Raw genomic sequence first — 14,587 nt, 5'->3', positions numbered from 1 at the left:
CGGCTAGATTCATTTGTTTGTGGAGCATTTTTTTTAAATCTCCAGCTATATCTGATGTGGGCCCAAAATGTGCTCACTGCAGCCGAGATGATACAGGCATAAGTGCTTTGGTCGTTAGTGCAGAACTTTCACCATTTGGAATCCTAATACTGCCAGTGTCACATTTTTCACTGTTAATGCACGTTTTTATTTAGCCACTTGGGTCAGCAGACACACATTGTGACATTTTATCAGTCACATATACCATGCATTCTCAATATAATGATTCCGTAAGTGCATTGCTGCATCTCGTCTAGACATAACAGAACCAGTTGCGTCCGTCACAAACAAAATGTGGTGGGGCAGGTGGACAGAATGCATGAGAGAGCACAGGAGGGGCAGCGCAGGAAGGGGAGTGTGGGAGAGGGTGCGGGGGTGAGTTTAATAATAATTTGTTTTAGATGGGAGACTTACTTGAAGCTACCGGCCACCTCCCACGTTGTGCCTCTGTGTTCTTCTCCCTGGTCCCAGCAGACACTGGGACAGCATCACAGATTCACTGTGCAATCCCCGCACTGCTTTCATGCTATGAGAGGAGCGTTGGGATTGGCCTGAGAAGGCAGGTTTGACGCTCTGCTCAAGAGAGGGAGTCTGTGATGTTTCTCCAGCCCAACTGTATTGATAAATGCTAAGTGTACATGTATGTTTGGCCAGCCTAACGCACGCTGGCTCAGCCAGAAGATGAATAATAAAATGATGATAGAATATCCTTTTAATTTTCACCTGTTGGCTCTGAGCCAGTGCGGCGATGCTCATCCTCCATTGCGGCGGAGCCGCCCCTGAAAAGAACACGCACTGGGTTTAAGTTTGTTGCTAGTTTCAGGCATCCATGAGAAGCTACCATATGGGTTAATGTTTTAAAAAAGGAATACTTTTGTTGGCTGCATGTTTTTGGTTTGTCCAATGTCTTTTATTTATTGTCCTTGTATCAGCACACATTGTTTAGGTTTTGCCTGCACAGTGCTTGTGCTGTGCTTGTTTTGGTTTTCCTCCACCCTTTACCTAATCTCCCCATAGATGCACCCATTTCAAGCGTACTTGTCTGGGGGAATGTTTTTTCCTTTGTCCTCTGTCCTTTACCTAATCTCCCCAGCTTATAGTACCACCAGTAACAGCACAATATAATGCCTTTCTCAATAAACAAGTCATAACACTATCACAGAGTTTCAGTAACTTATATTACACACCTGCTCACCAGGTTGCAACTTACAACAAAAAAGCAGGATATTATTAATCACATAGGTGAAACCTAATGCATTTACCAATGCTTGTCTAGATAGGTATAAGAAGTCATATTCAAAGGGGGTTTCCTTCACATTTGCTGCATCTTGTGAAACTCAAACTGATGTTCAGCTCAGAAAGATACCATTGTTATTGCAAATTACATGCACTCCTTGTCACCTAGCTAATTTTCATGTTGCACATTCCGATGTCTTTAAGGTAATGGATACCCCCAAGAGTGGCTAGAAGGACCCAAGCTAATCCCTGCAGATCTTTATGAACTCAAAGTCGAACCAGCCATGACGCCACATTTGAATATATGCTGGACTCTAAGCACATCGGGTAAGATAATCACGTTTTTCTCCATGTTGTAAGATCTCAGAGTCATACATCCTTGTATAGTACTTCTTGACACAATCATCTCAATACTTTTACACATGCACAATTGGCCCCATTCACACGTGTCATTCACTAGTAAGCCAGGAGTTCTGCAAGAGCGGGTCGCAGCAAATTCTTTATCAATCAGGCCTTGTCCCTTTAAGTAGCTGAATGGACTCACAGACTTCAACTAAGCAAATGCTTAACTCTTTTAAAGCCATAGACACTTGTAACGACAGACTACGCCGTGCAAATTTAGCCATTTAATTTTCCCCACTCTCATAAAGATGGACAAGGCATTTCCATAAATGCTTTGATTGTGATCAGAAAGCTTACTTTATCCCTTCTATTAGTCTTTGTGGGTAAGGAGTATGTTTCTGTGCTGTTTTTTCAATTTAAAAATGTTTTGGAACAAACTTTAGCGCATTTGTGCTGCAAATTGCTCCACAAGTAAATGTACTGTAAAACGGATTTAATCTAAGCGCACTTTGTGCAGCATTTGTTAGAAACTAAGGGGCATATTATCAAGGGATTTATCTCCGCTTTTTTGGCTTTAAAAGCCAAGAAAGTGGAGATAAAATTATGTCCCTATTAGCAACAGGGTGCTAACACGCAAATTCGCATGTTAGCACCCTTTTCTCTACGCTTCCCCTTGCATCTCTAATGAGATGCAAAGGGGGCGTTCCAGAGAAAAAGTAATAGGAGAAATGTTGTTAAGCGACATTTCTCCTATTATCAAGGATTTCGCTAACCCTGTTAGTGATAAAAAAAAGCAGTGGTAACCGCGGTTAGCACTGCTTTTTTTACACCTGGTATTTTCTGACTTAGCCATGATATCCTATGGAAGGTGGTTATCATGGCTAAGTTTGTAAGCCCCTATCATCAAGCTAACGCCAAACATCGAGAGATTATCGTTGGTTTTCCAGCGATAATCTCTCAATTGGCAGTTAGAGCGAGGATTTTTATCACTACTGAGATAAACCTTGCTAATAGCAAGTGATCTCTGCGATAATTTCCGGCGATGCTTAGTGTTAAAAAATTCGTTGCTAAGCATCGTTAGCGGTAAATATCGCTAAACGTTGGTAATATGCCCCTAACATCAGTATACAAACATGCATACATTTCAGTTCCAGCAATAATTACAATTGTGCTGTTAATGCATAATAGTATGTTTGGAGAGTAATCCTATGTATCAAAAACAATTATATCTTGAAGTATTTTTTACAATTGTGCGAGGTATTTACATGGACGATACCAGTGGTGCACAGCTATGCGGTGCTTGTTTGCAGCTCCTTCACATTTTTATTGATGCTGCTGACAAGCAGGGTCACTGGCATAAGGCAGTTTGCAAAGAACTTCATCAAATAACCCACTTTCTGACTGTCGACAGACATCTCTGCCTCTTGCGTCATTATTGTAAGGATCTATTTAAGAAAACAAAATGCTAATTATGATGGAGAACTTGCTGCAATTAGGATTTGTTGGTAAACCAGAGATCTGCTGGAAACCTTGAAAAATCAGTGTTCTTAGCAAGAGACATTAAGGGGCCTATTACGATGTCGGTCAGATGAGCGTCCGGCCTACACCATAGCCGAAACGGACTGCCCGACAAGGAGTCGGCGGTCCCACTTCCATTATTAGAATGCAACCAGCTTGACGGTGGTCAGAAAGTGTATTTTTTCTTGCCTGTGTATGGGCACTGATTTTTTTCTGTTCTGTGGCAAACTTCAGGTCAAATGGTGATGACAATTCCATAGGTATTCAGAGATGCCTGTGAAAAGTGAACATGTATAATTGTTGTAACTTTTGTCTTATTTTTTATGTATGCACTTTAAAACTCACACAACATTTTACACACCACTCATTTTTTTTAGACCAACACGTCCATTCACCTGACTTGTTTTCTTGGACTTCTGTATTTTTTTTAAATTATATGGATATTAGGGACTAACTAAAATATATTCTAATGTATGTTTTTCCATGGCTCTCTACTAACGTCAGTAATTAGTGAACAATATAGATGATCTATACAATTCCCTTTAAAAATCGTATTTTGAAAAGAGATATTATGATTTAGTACCTAAAATACAATTAGATGCCCTATGTTTGGTAATATATGCAGACATTACTCCCAGAGCTCACTTCTCATGGACTTACACCAATGTCACAAATAACACTCTTGATGAAATCACATATTTGAGCACCACTGTCAACATACAGTAAGAAGACTACATTTCCACGGTCTCTGCGCACACATGGAAAATAACAACCCTTTCTGGCTACAGTGATTTCATCGATGATGTCCCTGGTCATACAATACATAAAGTTAGCAATGATCTCATTGGTGATGTGATTTCTGATATCATTTACAGATATAGAAAATAAAAGGTGTAGTCAGTGGGGCACTGGAATTGAGGAATATGAACTTCACCCACTCCTCCTATGCCTGTACCCTCTGCCAAAGGTGACTTGGGGGGCCTGAAGGCTATATCCTTAACCCAGGGTCCTCTGGGCATGTATGGTTGTTGTGCTCAGTGGGCTAACGCCAAGGCAGATGGCCCTTATCTTGGCCAAAGGGCACAGTTAGCGTCCAGAGCCTCCCGAGCCTCCCAGTAAAGGTGAAAGGATCTTTCCTACAGTTCTTAGGCAGGCAAAGTGTTCTTGATGTGTTGTGAAATGCCAGGTCTTGCTTCCAGAACCCTCTGCGCAACAACAAAGAAATGGTGAACAGTCTAAATATCGAATTTTAAATATTGAGTTGGCAAAATATCGAATTTTAAATAAAGAATTGCCAAAATATCGACTTACAAAAATATAGTGGTGCAGCATATCGAAATGGAGGCAACAAATATCGTTTTTAATAATATCGAAGTTATTAATATCAAAAATCATAATATAGTTGTTTAAAATATCGATTTTTGTTTAGTGTTTTAAATCACAGTATGTGTTAAAAGTATATATTATGTTGTAATGTATGTTGGAATTTTTTTAAAGTAATGAATTTTATGGTACATAATTTTTGCGTATTTTAGTTACGTATCGGGTTGTGGGTTTATAGGGGAATAGGGTGGAAAGTAATTTAATTGTAATTAACTATTTATTAAATTGTATTTATTGGTATTGATAATTATTTTTTGTTAATTAATAATTGGCAAACACTTTTTTATTAATTGATTAATTAATTCATAATTATATTACTTGTATTAATTATTAATTGGTAACTAATTTTTGATATGTGTTATTTATTGGTATGGGTAATTAATTTATTGTTGCTTAATTATTAATTGGTAATTAATGTATATTAATTGATTAATTGATAATTATATTAATTATATGAAATGTTATGTGGGGAGGGATGTGTGTTTATTGGAGGAGTAGGGTGGGAAGTAATTTAATGTTATTAAAGTTGTTATTCATTTTTATTTGTTGGTATTTTTTATTAATTTTTTGTTAATTTATGAATAATTCATTATTTAATTACAAAAATGTTTTAATTTATAAGTATGATATTTTTAACCCCTACGCTATCCAACACTTTCCCTACTGTTGCACTCACTGGAGTGGGAATAGTAATTTTTACCCACCCGGTATCCAACACTTTCCATACTGTTGCACTGTTTGGAGTGAGAATAGTAATTTTTACCCACTCGCTATCCAACACTTTCCCTACTGTTGCACTCACTGGAGTGGGAATAGTAATTTTTACCCACCTGCTATCCAACACTTTCCCTACTGTTGCACTCACTGGAGTGGGAATAGTAATTTTTACCCACCTGCTATCCATTTCTTACCTTACTGTTGCACTCACTGGAGTGGGGATAATAATTTTTACCCACCCGCTATCCAACACTTTCCCTACTGTTGCACTCACTGGAGTGGGAATAGTAATTTTTACCCACCTGCTATCCATTTCTTACCTTACTGTTGCACTCACTGGAGTGGGATAATAATTTTTACCCACCCGCTATCCAACACTTTCCCTACCGTACCACTCGCTGGAGTGGGAATAGTAATTTTTACCCACCCGCTATCCAACACTTTCTCTACTGTTGTTACGGTTTGGAGTGGGAATAGTAATTTTTACCCACCAGCTATCCAACACTTTCCCTACTGTTGCACTCACTGGAGAGGGAATAGTATTTTTTACCCACACACTATCCAACACTTTCCCTACTGTTGCACTCACTGGAGTGGGAACTGTAATTTTATCCCCTACATTATGCAGCGTTTTCACTATTGTTATATTTAATGTACTGTAAAATATTAATTTAAAAAACATTTTTAATGTTTTAACTTATATATAATACATTTTTATATTTATATTATATGTTTATTTATATAGATATATATGTAATAATATTTTAAAATATGTTTTTAGCATTTTAAAATTATAAATAATAATTAATTTTTAATATTATTAAATTACTATATATAGAGGGCGCTAGAGGGCGCACACGCGGAATGGCTGCCTAGTCGAGTAGCTCCCGCTCCTTGGCAATTTATCCGTAAAATATCCTGCGCCACAGGGTGAGAAAACATCGGATTCACCCCCCATCTGCTGTAGGGGGGTGCCCTCTACACTCGACCTGACTTTGAGGCCGTTGTGTGGTCCGGAACCGGCGGTAGCGCCGATTGAAGTTCTACCGCAAGCACGCGCGGAGCCCGTGAGCGGAGGAGACCGGCTGTGGCAGACTACGTGACCCCGAGGCTGGCCTTGAGGAGATAGGCCTGGATCGCGAATGAATGCTCGGAGCCCGAGCGACTTCTGTGAGGGACCTTGAGGCCGGAGTGCGGCAGTATCGTCCTCCCATGTGCCTCGCCCCTGGCTGGGGGACTTCCTCGGAGCTGCCTAGCTGGAGGTGAGACACTGAGCAGTGCGGGAGAGCTCAGGGCAGCGTGGTGACCCCTGGGGCTGTGGTGAGGAACCGGGCTTAAGCGGCACCCTCCACGGGGCGGCGCGCGGTGAGGGGCGCCCGAACCGGGTGGGGGCGGCCACTTCTGCGATCCCCGCGGGCGGTGGGGGGGCTGAGCGTTGCCGTGTTTACCAACCCGCCGGACTGCAGGAGGGCCTCCAGACGATCCTGTGTTTGCATGCTCCCTGCCTGCCCACGTCGGAGGTGACGCTGGCCCCCTGGGACCTCATTGTCTGCATCACCCCCCGCCAGAGGATTGCGGGGCCTGTCCGTGTCCCACGCTTGGGCCGCGGAGGGGTTCGTGACACTGTTATAATCGCAATGGGCGCTGCCTTCCACAATCACCACGGTCTGGTGGCCCGTGCACCTACTTTCACAAAGCAGGGCTGAATTTGGGGCCTACTTTTCTCACAAGGCGTCTGTAGCTATACCACTGCTGCCACCGGGCCCTGTACCCCATCTCCACCGGAGAGACTAAGGGCGCAAAGAGTAACGGACGGCCTATACCCCCCCAAGCAATGATCACCGTGCATTAGAGGTGCCTCATCCGGCTCGTACCGCACGGAGTTATACCTACACATTGACGCGCCCCCTGTTGGGATTGTATCACCACCCCCTCAGCGGACACCTGGGCACACAGCAGCGGTTGGACATGAGGCGGCGGAGAGGCCGCGTCCAGCCACCAACATGGTGCGACCCGAAAATCGCCAAACGAAACTGAGCTTTGATGGCGCCAAAAAAGGCACGAAATCGGTGCCTGCCGACCCCGGGCCAAGTGATGCGACCTCGAGGGCCATTGTTACTCCCACTAAAGACCTTGACTTGCATAGTCTGTTCCAGGAGATGAGACAGGGGTTTGCCACTGTGGTGGAAAAGGTTGACGGCGTCACCGCCAGGTTGGATGCCCTGGTTCATAAAGTGGATTGCCACGAGAGGCGGCTAACGGCGACGGAGAGACGCATATCCGATAATGATGATATCACCTCGACCCACACCACACAATTGGCCAGGATGGACAACCTGCTCAGAGTCATAGCGGCCAAGAACGAGGATTTGGAAGCCCGCAACCGACGCAACAACATACGCGTCACGGGCATTCAGGAATCCACGGACACGGGCAGGATGGAGCTCTATGTTGAAAAACTACTCAAAGGCTCGATCGGAGAGGACGCTTTCTCACCTCAATTTATCATCGAGAGAGCACATCGATCATTGGCACCTGTTCCTAAGCCCGGACTGCCGCCTAGGCTAATCATTGCTAAATTGTTAAATTATCGAGATCGCGATGTCGCGCTGAGGGCGGCCCGATCTCAGCAAACCCTACAATACAATGGCGTTAGCTTCTCCATATATCCGGACTTCACCCCTCTGGTGCAGGAAGAGAGACGCAAGTTCATCCCTGTGAAAAGAAGCTGCGAGAAGCTCAATTGGACTATGCTCTACTCTACCCGGCGAAGCTGCGGATCACACGCCAGAGGAAACAACGTTTCTTTACGAACCCTCAAAAAGTAGAAGACTTCCTAAAGTCGATCCATAAGGCACGTAGGGAGGAGCGCAATGCTGCAGCGGATCTAGAGGACGAAGACCCATCCTCTGCAGCGGATGAACACTGATCGCTGGCATCTACTGAACTTTTTGCTTCACCTGCACTGTCATACACTGACTCTTGCTTCGAGTGCACGAAAAGAGGCGACCACACACGACGGAACCACGATGCCTCATCACTCCTGTGGTAACGTAATCCAAGGACCACTCTCCTCACCCTGGCCTCCACCAAGGGAGGTACAGATTCGGAGGCCATGGGCGGATGAAGTGGCTGTGCGTTCTTTATGTTGTATCCCTACAGGGTGTTCCCCATGCGAATCTTTATGTTGTTGACGTTGTTGCAGATGTTGGGGGGAGGGGGAGGGGGGAGGGACAATGGGTGGGGAAAGGTGGCTACTGGCATGATTGGGATGCTGGGGTGGGAGGGGGGTTGGGTTGGTTCTGGGAGAGGCTCTTATCGCTTGGACTGTTTGTTCGAATTATGCACTGTCATGATTACCTATGTCGGCTATTTAGAGTAGGCTTAGTCTCATCACATCGGCTAGGACTGGTTAAATTGCTATTCTTCTGTCTATGGCTGCCTTGAATGCTAACACACAATTGACCTGCATGTCATGGAATGTTAGAGGACTTAATGATGCTAAAAAATGTCAGAATGTCATCGCTTATCTCAATAGACACCGTGTCCACGTGGCCATGTTGCAGGAAACCCATTTGTCACCGCAGGGGCGGAACACCTTTGCGAGTAAGTGGGCTGGAGTCCGCACCTTCTCCTCTTTTTCCACCTATGCGAGAGGAGTCACCATCCTTATTGCTCGTAGTGTGCCGTTTCATAAATGTGGGGATCTGGTGGATAGTGAGGGGCGCTATGCTCTATTGTGGGGCAGACTGGGTCGTGACACATACACATTTGTTGTCAGCTATGCTCCTAACATGGATACACCCGCTTTCTTTACCACATTATGGGGCAAAATCATGGATGTTGGCTCTTGCCACGTTGTCTGGGATGGTGACTTCAATTTGGCATTGATACCACATCTAGATAGGGCGGATGGAGTGAGCAGCCATAAGCCTAGGGCACGCGAGGCGCTGGAGGGAGTGATCACAGAGGGCGAACTGGTGGACATATGGAGGCACTTACACCCCCATGGGAGGGAAGGCACACACTTTACCTCACACACAGGAACATGGGCGCGACTGGACTATTTTCTCCTTACCAGAGGGATTACCACAGAGGTGTTAAGGGTGACTCATTTGCCAAGAACATACTCTGATCACAGTCCAGTGCTGCTACACCTCCGCGTTCCCGGGTGGGATAGCCCCAGACCACATTGGAGACTCCAGCCTGAGATCCTGTTGGATAATCTGTTCCGAATCGAGTTGGGTGAAGAGATAGCTGCCTTTTTCCCCAGAAATAGAGGGTCAGTGGATTCGGTCGAACACATCTGGGAGGCCTTTAAGGTGACCATTAGAGGTTACTGCATTTCCAAAAGCTTTGGGGTCCTGCGAGATATTCAAAACACTATTCACACACTAGAAAGGGAGCTGTGAACATTAGAACTCCGCATGGTGGCGGACGATAGCCCTGATACACACGCTGCTTTTAGGGACACATTGTCAAAGTATGAGGAAGAGGCTACTAGGGAGGCTAAGTTCCGTGGGAAACACTGGCAGGCCAGAAAATACTGTGAGGGAGATAGGCCAGGAAGGGTACTTGCGACACTTACGCGGGCCTCACGAGAACGCATCACCATACTTGAACTTACTGACACACACGGGACCACAGTCAGGAACTCGGACGAGCTGCTTACTACCTTCACATCTCACTACCACACACTTTATACTTCTGACACAGTGTCCGATACATCTTATGCTGTTTATCTGAGAGATGTGGCGCTCTGCTGGCTCAGCGATGGGGACAGGGCGTTTCTGGCGGCCCCCTTCGAGCTGGATGAAATTCGCGAGGCCATTCTGTCCCTCAAGAACGGCAAGGCCCCCGGCCTTGATGGCATCCCTGCTGAATTTTATACGGCATACATAGATATTATGGCTCCTGTCCTCCGAGAGGTTTACGAGGAATCGCTGGGCGACGGCGTTCTTCCTGGCTCTATGCGTGCGGTGGTTATTACTTCCCTCTTGAAGCCCGATAAGGATCCCAGCTCCTGCAACTCTTACCGCCCGCTTTCCCTCCTAAATTGCGATGTCAAGATACTTGCTAAGGTCCTGGCTACTCGCCTATCACTACTCATGTCCAGGATCGTATTGCCCGATCAATCTGGGTTTGTGGCTGGCCGCTCTACCTCACATAACCTCCACACTTTATTCTCTCTACTCCGCACAGTACACCCCGACATGCCGGTCGCAGCCGTCTTCCTCGATGCCTCCAAGGCATTCGACTCTGTGGAATGGCCTTACTTATTCTCCGTATTAGCTAGTATGGGGTTCCCGAAACTCTTCATATCCTGGGTCCGCCTGCTCTATACTCGACCCACAGCGAGAGTACTTGTAAATGGTCATCTTTCGCACCCTATTGACATTACTAGAGGCACGCGCCAGGGATGCCCCCTATCTCCCCTCTTGTTTGCTATAGCTGTTGAACCTCTTGCCTGTCGCCTACGTCAACTGCATCGGGAGGGGGCGATACAATGCTTGCAGCGGCAAATCGATGTGTCTCTCTACGCTGATGACCACGCTTTATGTTAAACACTCTGAGGTGCACCTTAACCCCCTACTCCGTAAATCGTTGTGTTTGGCAGAATGTCAGGTGTACACATTAATTGGTCCAAGTCGCAATTTTTCCCTTTAACGTAACCGGTTGCCGATTATCCCCTTGACTATCCGCTGGAATGGAGTCGGACCGATCTTCGATACCTGGGGATGCAAATTTCCCGAGATAGGAGCGAAACACTACGGTCCAATTACGGAGTAGCAATCACTAAATTAGCTGCCACAATAGACCGTTGCATAACCCTGCCGCTTTCCATGGCCGGAAGGGCCTCCCTTATAAAAATGGTGATTCTCCCCCGCTTCCTCTATCTCTTCCTTAACATTCCCTATTTTCCTGGCGCTTTTTTCTTCAAAACCCTGAAGTCAGAGCTGCGTCGGTTATTCTGGGGGGGTAAGAACCCAAGGTTGAAATGGTCCACGCTCATCCTTCCATATGACAAGGGAGGCTTTGATGTCCCTGACTTCGAAGCGTATTATCAATGTGCACAAGCGCAATTCGTCTACCACTGGCTGGCCCCTACCCCCTTCATGCCTCACATTGCTGTGGAAGATTGGATTGTACACCCTATTCCGCTCAATGGGCTGCTCCACTGCCCGGAATCATCCATACCTACATTGAACACCTCAGTATCATGTACACTTGATGCATGGCGTCGTATTGCCAAGATCTTGTCCTGCCGCCTGCCGTATTCACCCACGCTACCGCTGACTTTTCATCCTGATCTCGCCCTGCTGCAGGAACAGGGTTTTCGCACCCTAGGTGCGAGGGTACGAGTTGCTTTTTGGGGCGACCTGTTCTTGAACGGTCAGTTTAAGTCTGCAGAGTTGTTCTTTGCATCTCATAACCGCACCCCGCTCGAAGTCTTCTATTACATACGCCTGCGTGCCGGGATGAGGGGCATCCTGCCTGATTTCCCTGATGAACCTGAAATCCTACTTCCACTTCATTTCCTACTTTGCTCACAGGACGGGGCACATCTGGTCTCTGGCCTTTACCGTCAGCTCAGGGCTGCGGCTCCAATGCCTGAGGCTGGTGCCCGGACACATTGGAGTGCTGAGCTAACTGCTGACCTCACTGATGAGCAATGGCAATACTGCTGCGCCCTCACGTCTCGTATCTTCGCAAGCAGTAGACTAAAAATCATACATTACAAATTCCTACAACGGATGTATTATACACCAGTGCGGAAAAACAGATTCGGCTTAGCGGACGATGATCGATGCGGGCCCTGCCATGCTGAACACGCAGATTTCCTGCACTTGGCGTGGGGATGCCCTCTAGTACTGCATTACTGGCAACAGGTAACGGACGCCTTCACAGCGATGACGAAGGGCGCCGTGCCTATGGACCCATTGATGGCACTCCTCGGGCATACTCTGCATATCCCTAATTCCTGTCGGAAATTTGTCGATATTGCATTGCTCTTGGCTAAGAGGCGGGTGGCGTGCCGATGGGGCCGAGGCAGAGCGCCTAAATTTAAGGATTGGATAGCAGACTTGACCTACTGTCAGGAACAGCATACTACCTTCGCTGAATTGTTACCGGTCATGAGTTGGCCTAAAGATATTTGGGGCCCCCTAGTGAGCTATTTACTCGCACAGACGGATGATGACGATACACCTGAGAGGAACCATACTAGTGATTAGCGACACTGCTGGGACTTAAAGTGGGACCACAATTCTTGTCAATACATATCATTTCATCTCCGTTCTGATTGGGGGTATCTCCCTGTTCCCAAGCCATGGGTCACCGCCCTGCCCAGCGCATCCCATATGTTGCTCATAACCATAGACCTTTCTCTTGGTGACGCCTGTCCCCTTGCTCATTCCACGGTCCTTCCATGCCACCCATGACATATACTCACCCCCCTCACATTCAATGACACTCCGTGACACCATGCATGATGCCTACTATAGCGTTGATTATATGCCGCCAGGACTCTTGTTCTACGACTATTAAGATGAGTACGATCTTACCTATCTGTATTACTCTATCGGCTCGGGCCTTCATATCCGAGCATGTCTATAACGCCTCTTAGTTTGTTAATAACTGAAAACACTGTTCTGCTACAGTACATCCTCAGGTGCTTGGCAACGCCGGATGCACTACTACTATCGCCTGATCCTGTGATACGCTGCCGGGCCTCCGGGATGCCGGTCACAAGGCTGTGTTCTATCTGATTGTCATGCTGCCGGCCTCCGGGTTGTAGGTGCAAGAAGCTGTGTACTGTTTTTCCTATGCAATAAAGCAGTTTTGAACACGAAAAAAAAAAAAATCAATTACTATCTATACTAATATAATAAAGAGAGAGCCCAAACCTTTGAGGCGGGTAATCTCAGGAACCACAGCATCAATTTCAACACCCAATACAGCGTTGGAAAGGGCAGTTGCAGCAGAAGGACATAGGCTACGCAGACGCTCACCATATATATTTAAAAGGTAAAAGAACCGTGCCACCAAAGTAGTCCCTTTTGGGCGTGTCAGCGTTGTGCTGTGGGCGTGTGTTGGGGGCGTGACAAACGCTGGGGGCGTGTGGTACGTTCCGCCCTTCATGCCATGTCTTAGATCGTGTGCTGTTGGCGTGTGCTGGGGGAGTGGGGGTGTGCGGGGCGCGGGATTACGGAAAAAAAAGCGAGCGTTGTTCCCAATATTTAATTGTTTTTTCTTCCCAGGTTCTGTACATTCCAGCTCCGGGTGTCCACCCTGCTCTCTTTAAATACCCCTGCACCCCATAATCATAACCCACCCTTACTCCTTAAAATACCCCAACACCCTTAAACACTAACCCATTTTAACCCTATAAATAAATATACCCTGTACCCCAAAACCCGAACCTATCCCTAAAAATACCCCTGTACCCCAAAACCCAAACCTTGCCCTGAACCCTATAAATACCCCTGTACCTCAAAACCCAAACCTACCCCTGAACCCTAAAAATACCCCTGTACCCCAAAACTCAAACCTAGCCCTGAACCCTAAAAATACCCCTGTACCCCAAAACCGAAACCTACCCCTGAACCATAAAATACCCCTGTACCCCAAAACCCAAACCTAGCCCTGAACACTTAAAATTCTCCTGTACCCCAAAACCCAAACCCTCCCCTGAACCTTAAAAATACCCCTGTACCCCAAAACCCAAACCTAGCACTGAACCATAAAAATAACCCTGTACCCCAAAACCCAAACCTAGCACTGAACCATAAAAATAACCCTGTACCCCAAAACCCAAACCTACCCCTGAACCCCTAAATACCCCTGTACCCCAAAACCCACACCTAACCCTAACAATACCCCTATACCCCAAACCTAGCCCTGAACCCTAAAAATACCCCTGTACCCCAACACCCATACCTATCCCTAAACCCTAAAACTACCCCTGTACCCCTGTACCCCATAACTCAAAACTATATTGGAAGCCTTAAAATACCCAAACAGCCCAAAACATATACCTCTGTACCCCAAAACATATACCCCCTATAACCATACTCACCTTATCCAAATATTTACACTTTTAGACACACCTCCCGCCACAAGTTCTAGAATTGCGAACTTTAGAGCTGGGGAGCTAAGTTCGAATCTCGGCATCAGCTCAACATCCTGTGATTCCAGGCAAATCGCTTTGACTCCCCCCTGCCTACCACAAATGAATGTGTAATGTAAATTGTGCTCATGCCATGTTGTCGAGTTCGCACTATATAATATTGCAAGGAAAAATAAAGTAGGGAAACTCGAGTTCACACACTACTGAACACGCACTCTTAAG

The 14,587-nt window shown here is 46.1% G+C and overlaps 1 protein-coding gene across 2 annotated transcripts in view; it reads left to right on the top strand.

Annotated features, from left to right (window-relative positions):
• The window catches only part of IL17RB (interleukin 17 receptor B), a 159,165-nt gene that overhangs the window by 28,490 nt on the left and 116,088 nt on the right, over positions 1-14,587 (top strand). For both annotated transcript variants that reach the window (XR_015300081.1, XM_086939140.1), the window contains exon 3: positions 1,480-1,602. Coding sequence is in view for 1 of the 2 variants with exons in the window: in XM_086939140.1 (XP_086795266.1) it covers positions 1,480-1,602 (123 nt within the window). In the remaining variant the exon portion in view is untranslated. The remainder of the gene's footprint in view (positions 1-1,479; positions 1,603-14,587) is intronic.

The sequence above is a fragment of the Lissotriton vulgaris genome, chromosome 9 (genome assembly GCF_964263255.1).
Source record: "Lissotriton vulgaris chromosome 9, aLisVul1.2, whole genome shotgun sequence".
NCBI lineage: Eukaryota > Metazoa > Chordata > Amphibia > Caudata > Salamandridae > Lissotriton > Lissotriton vulgaris.
Note: the sequence above shows the minus strand (reverse complement) of the source record. Positions and strands in the feature narration are given on the sequence as shown.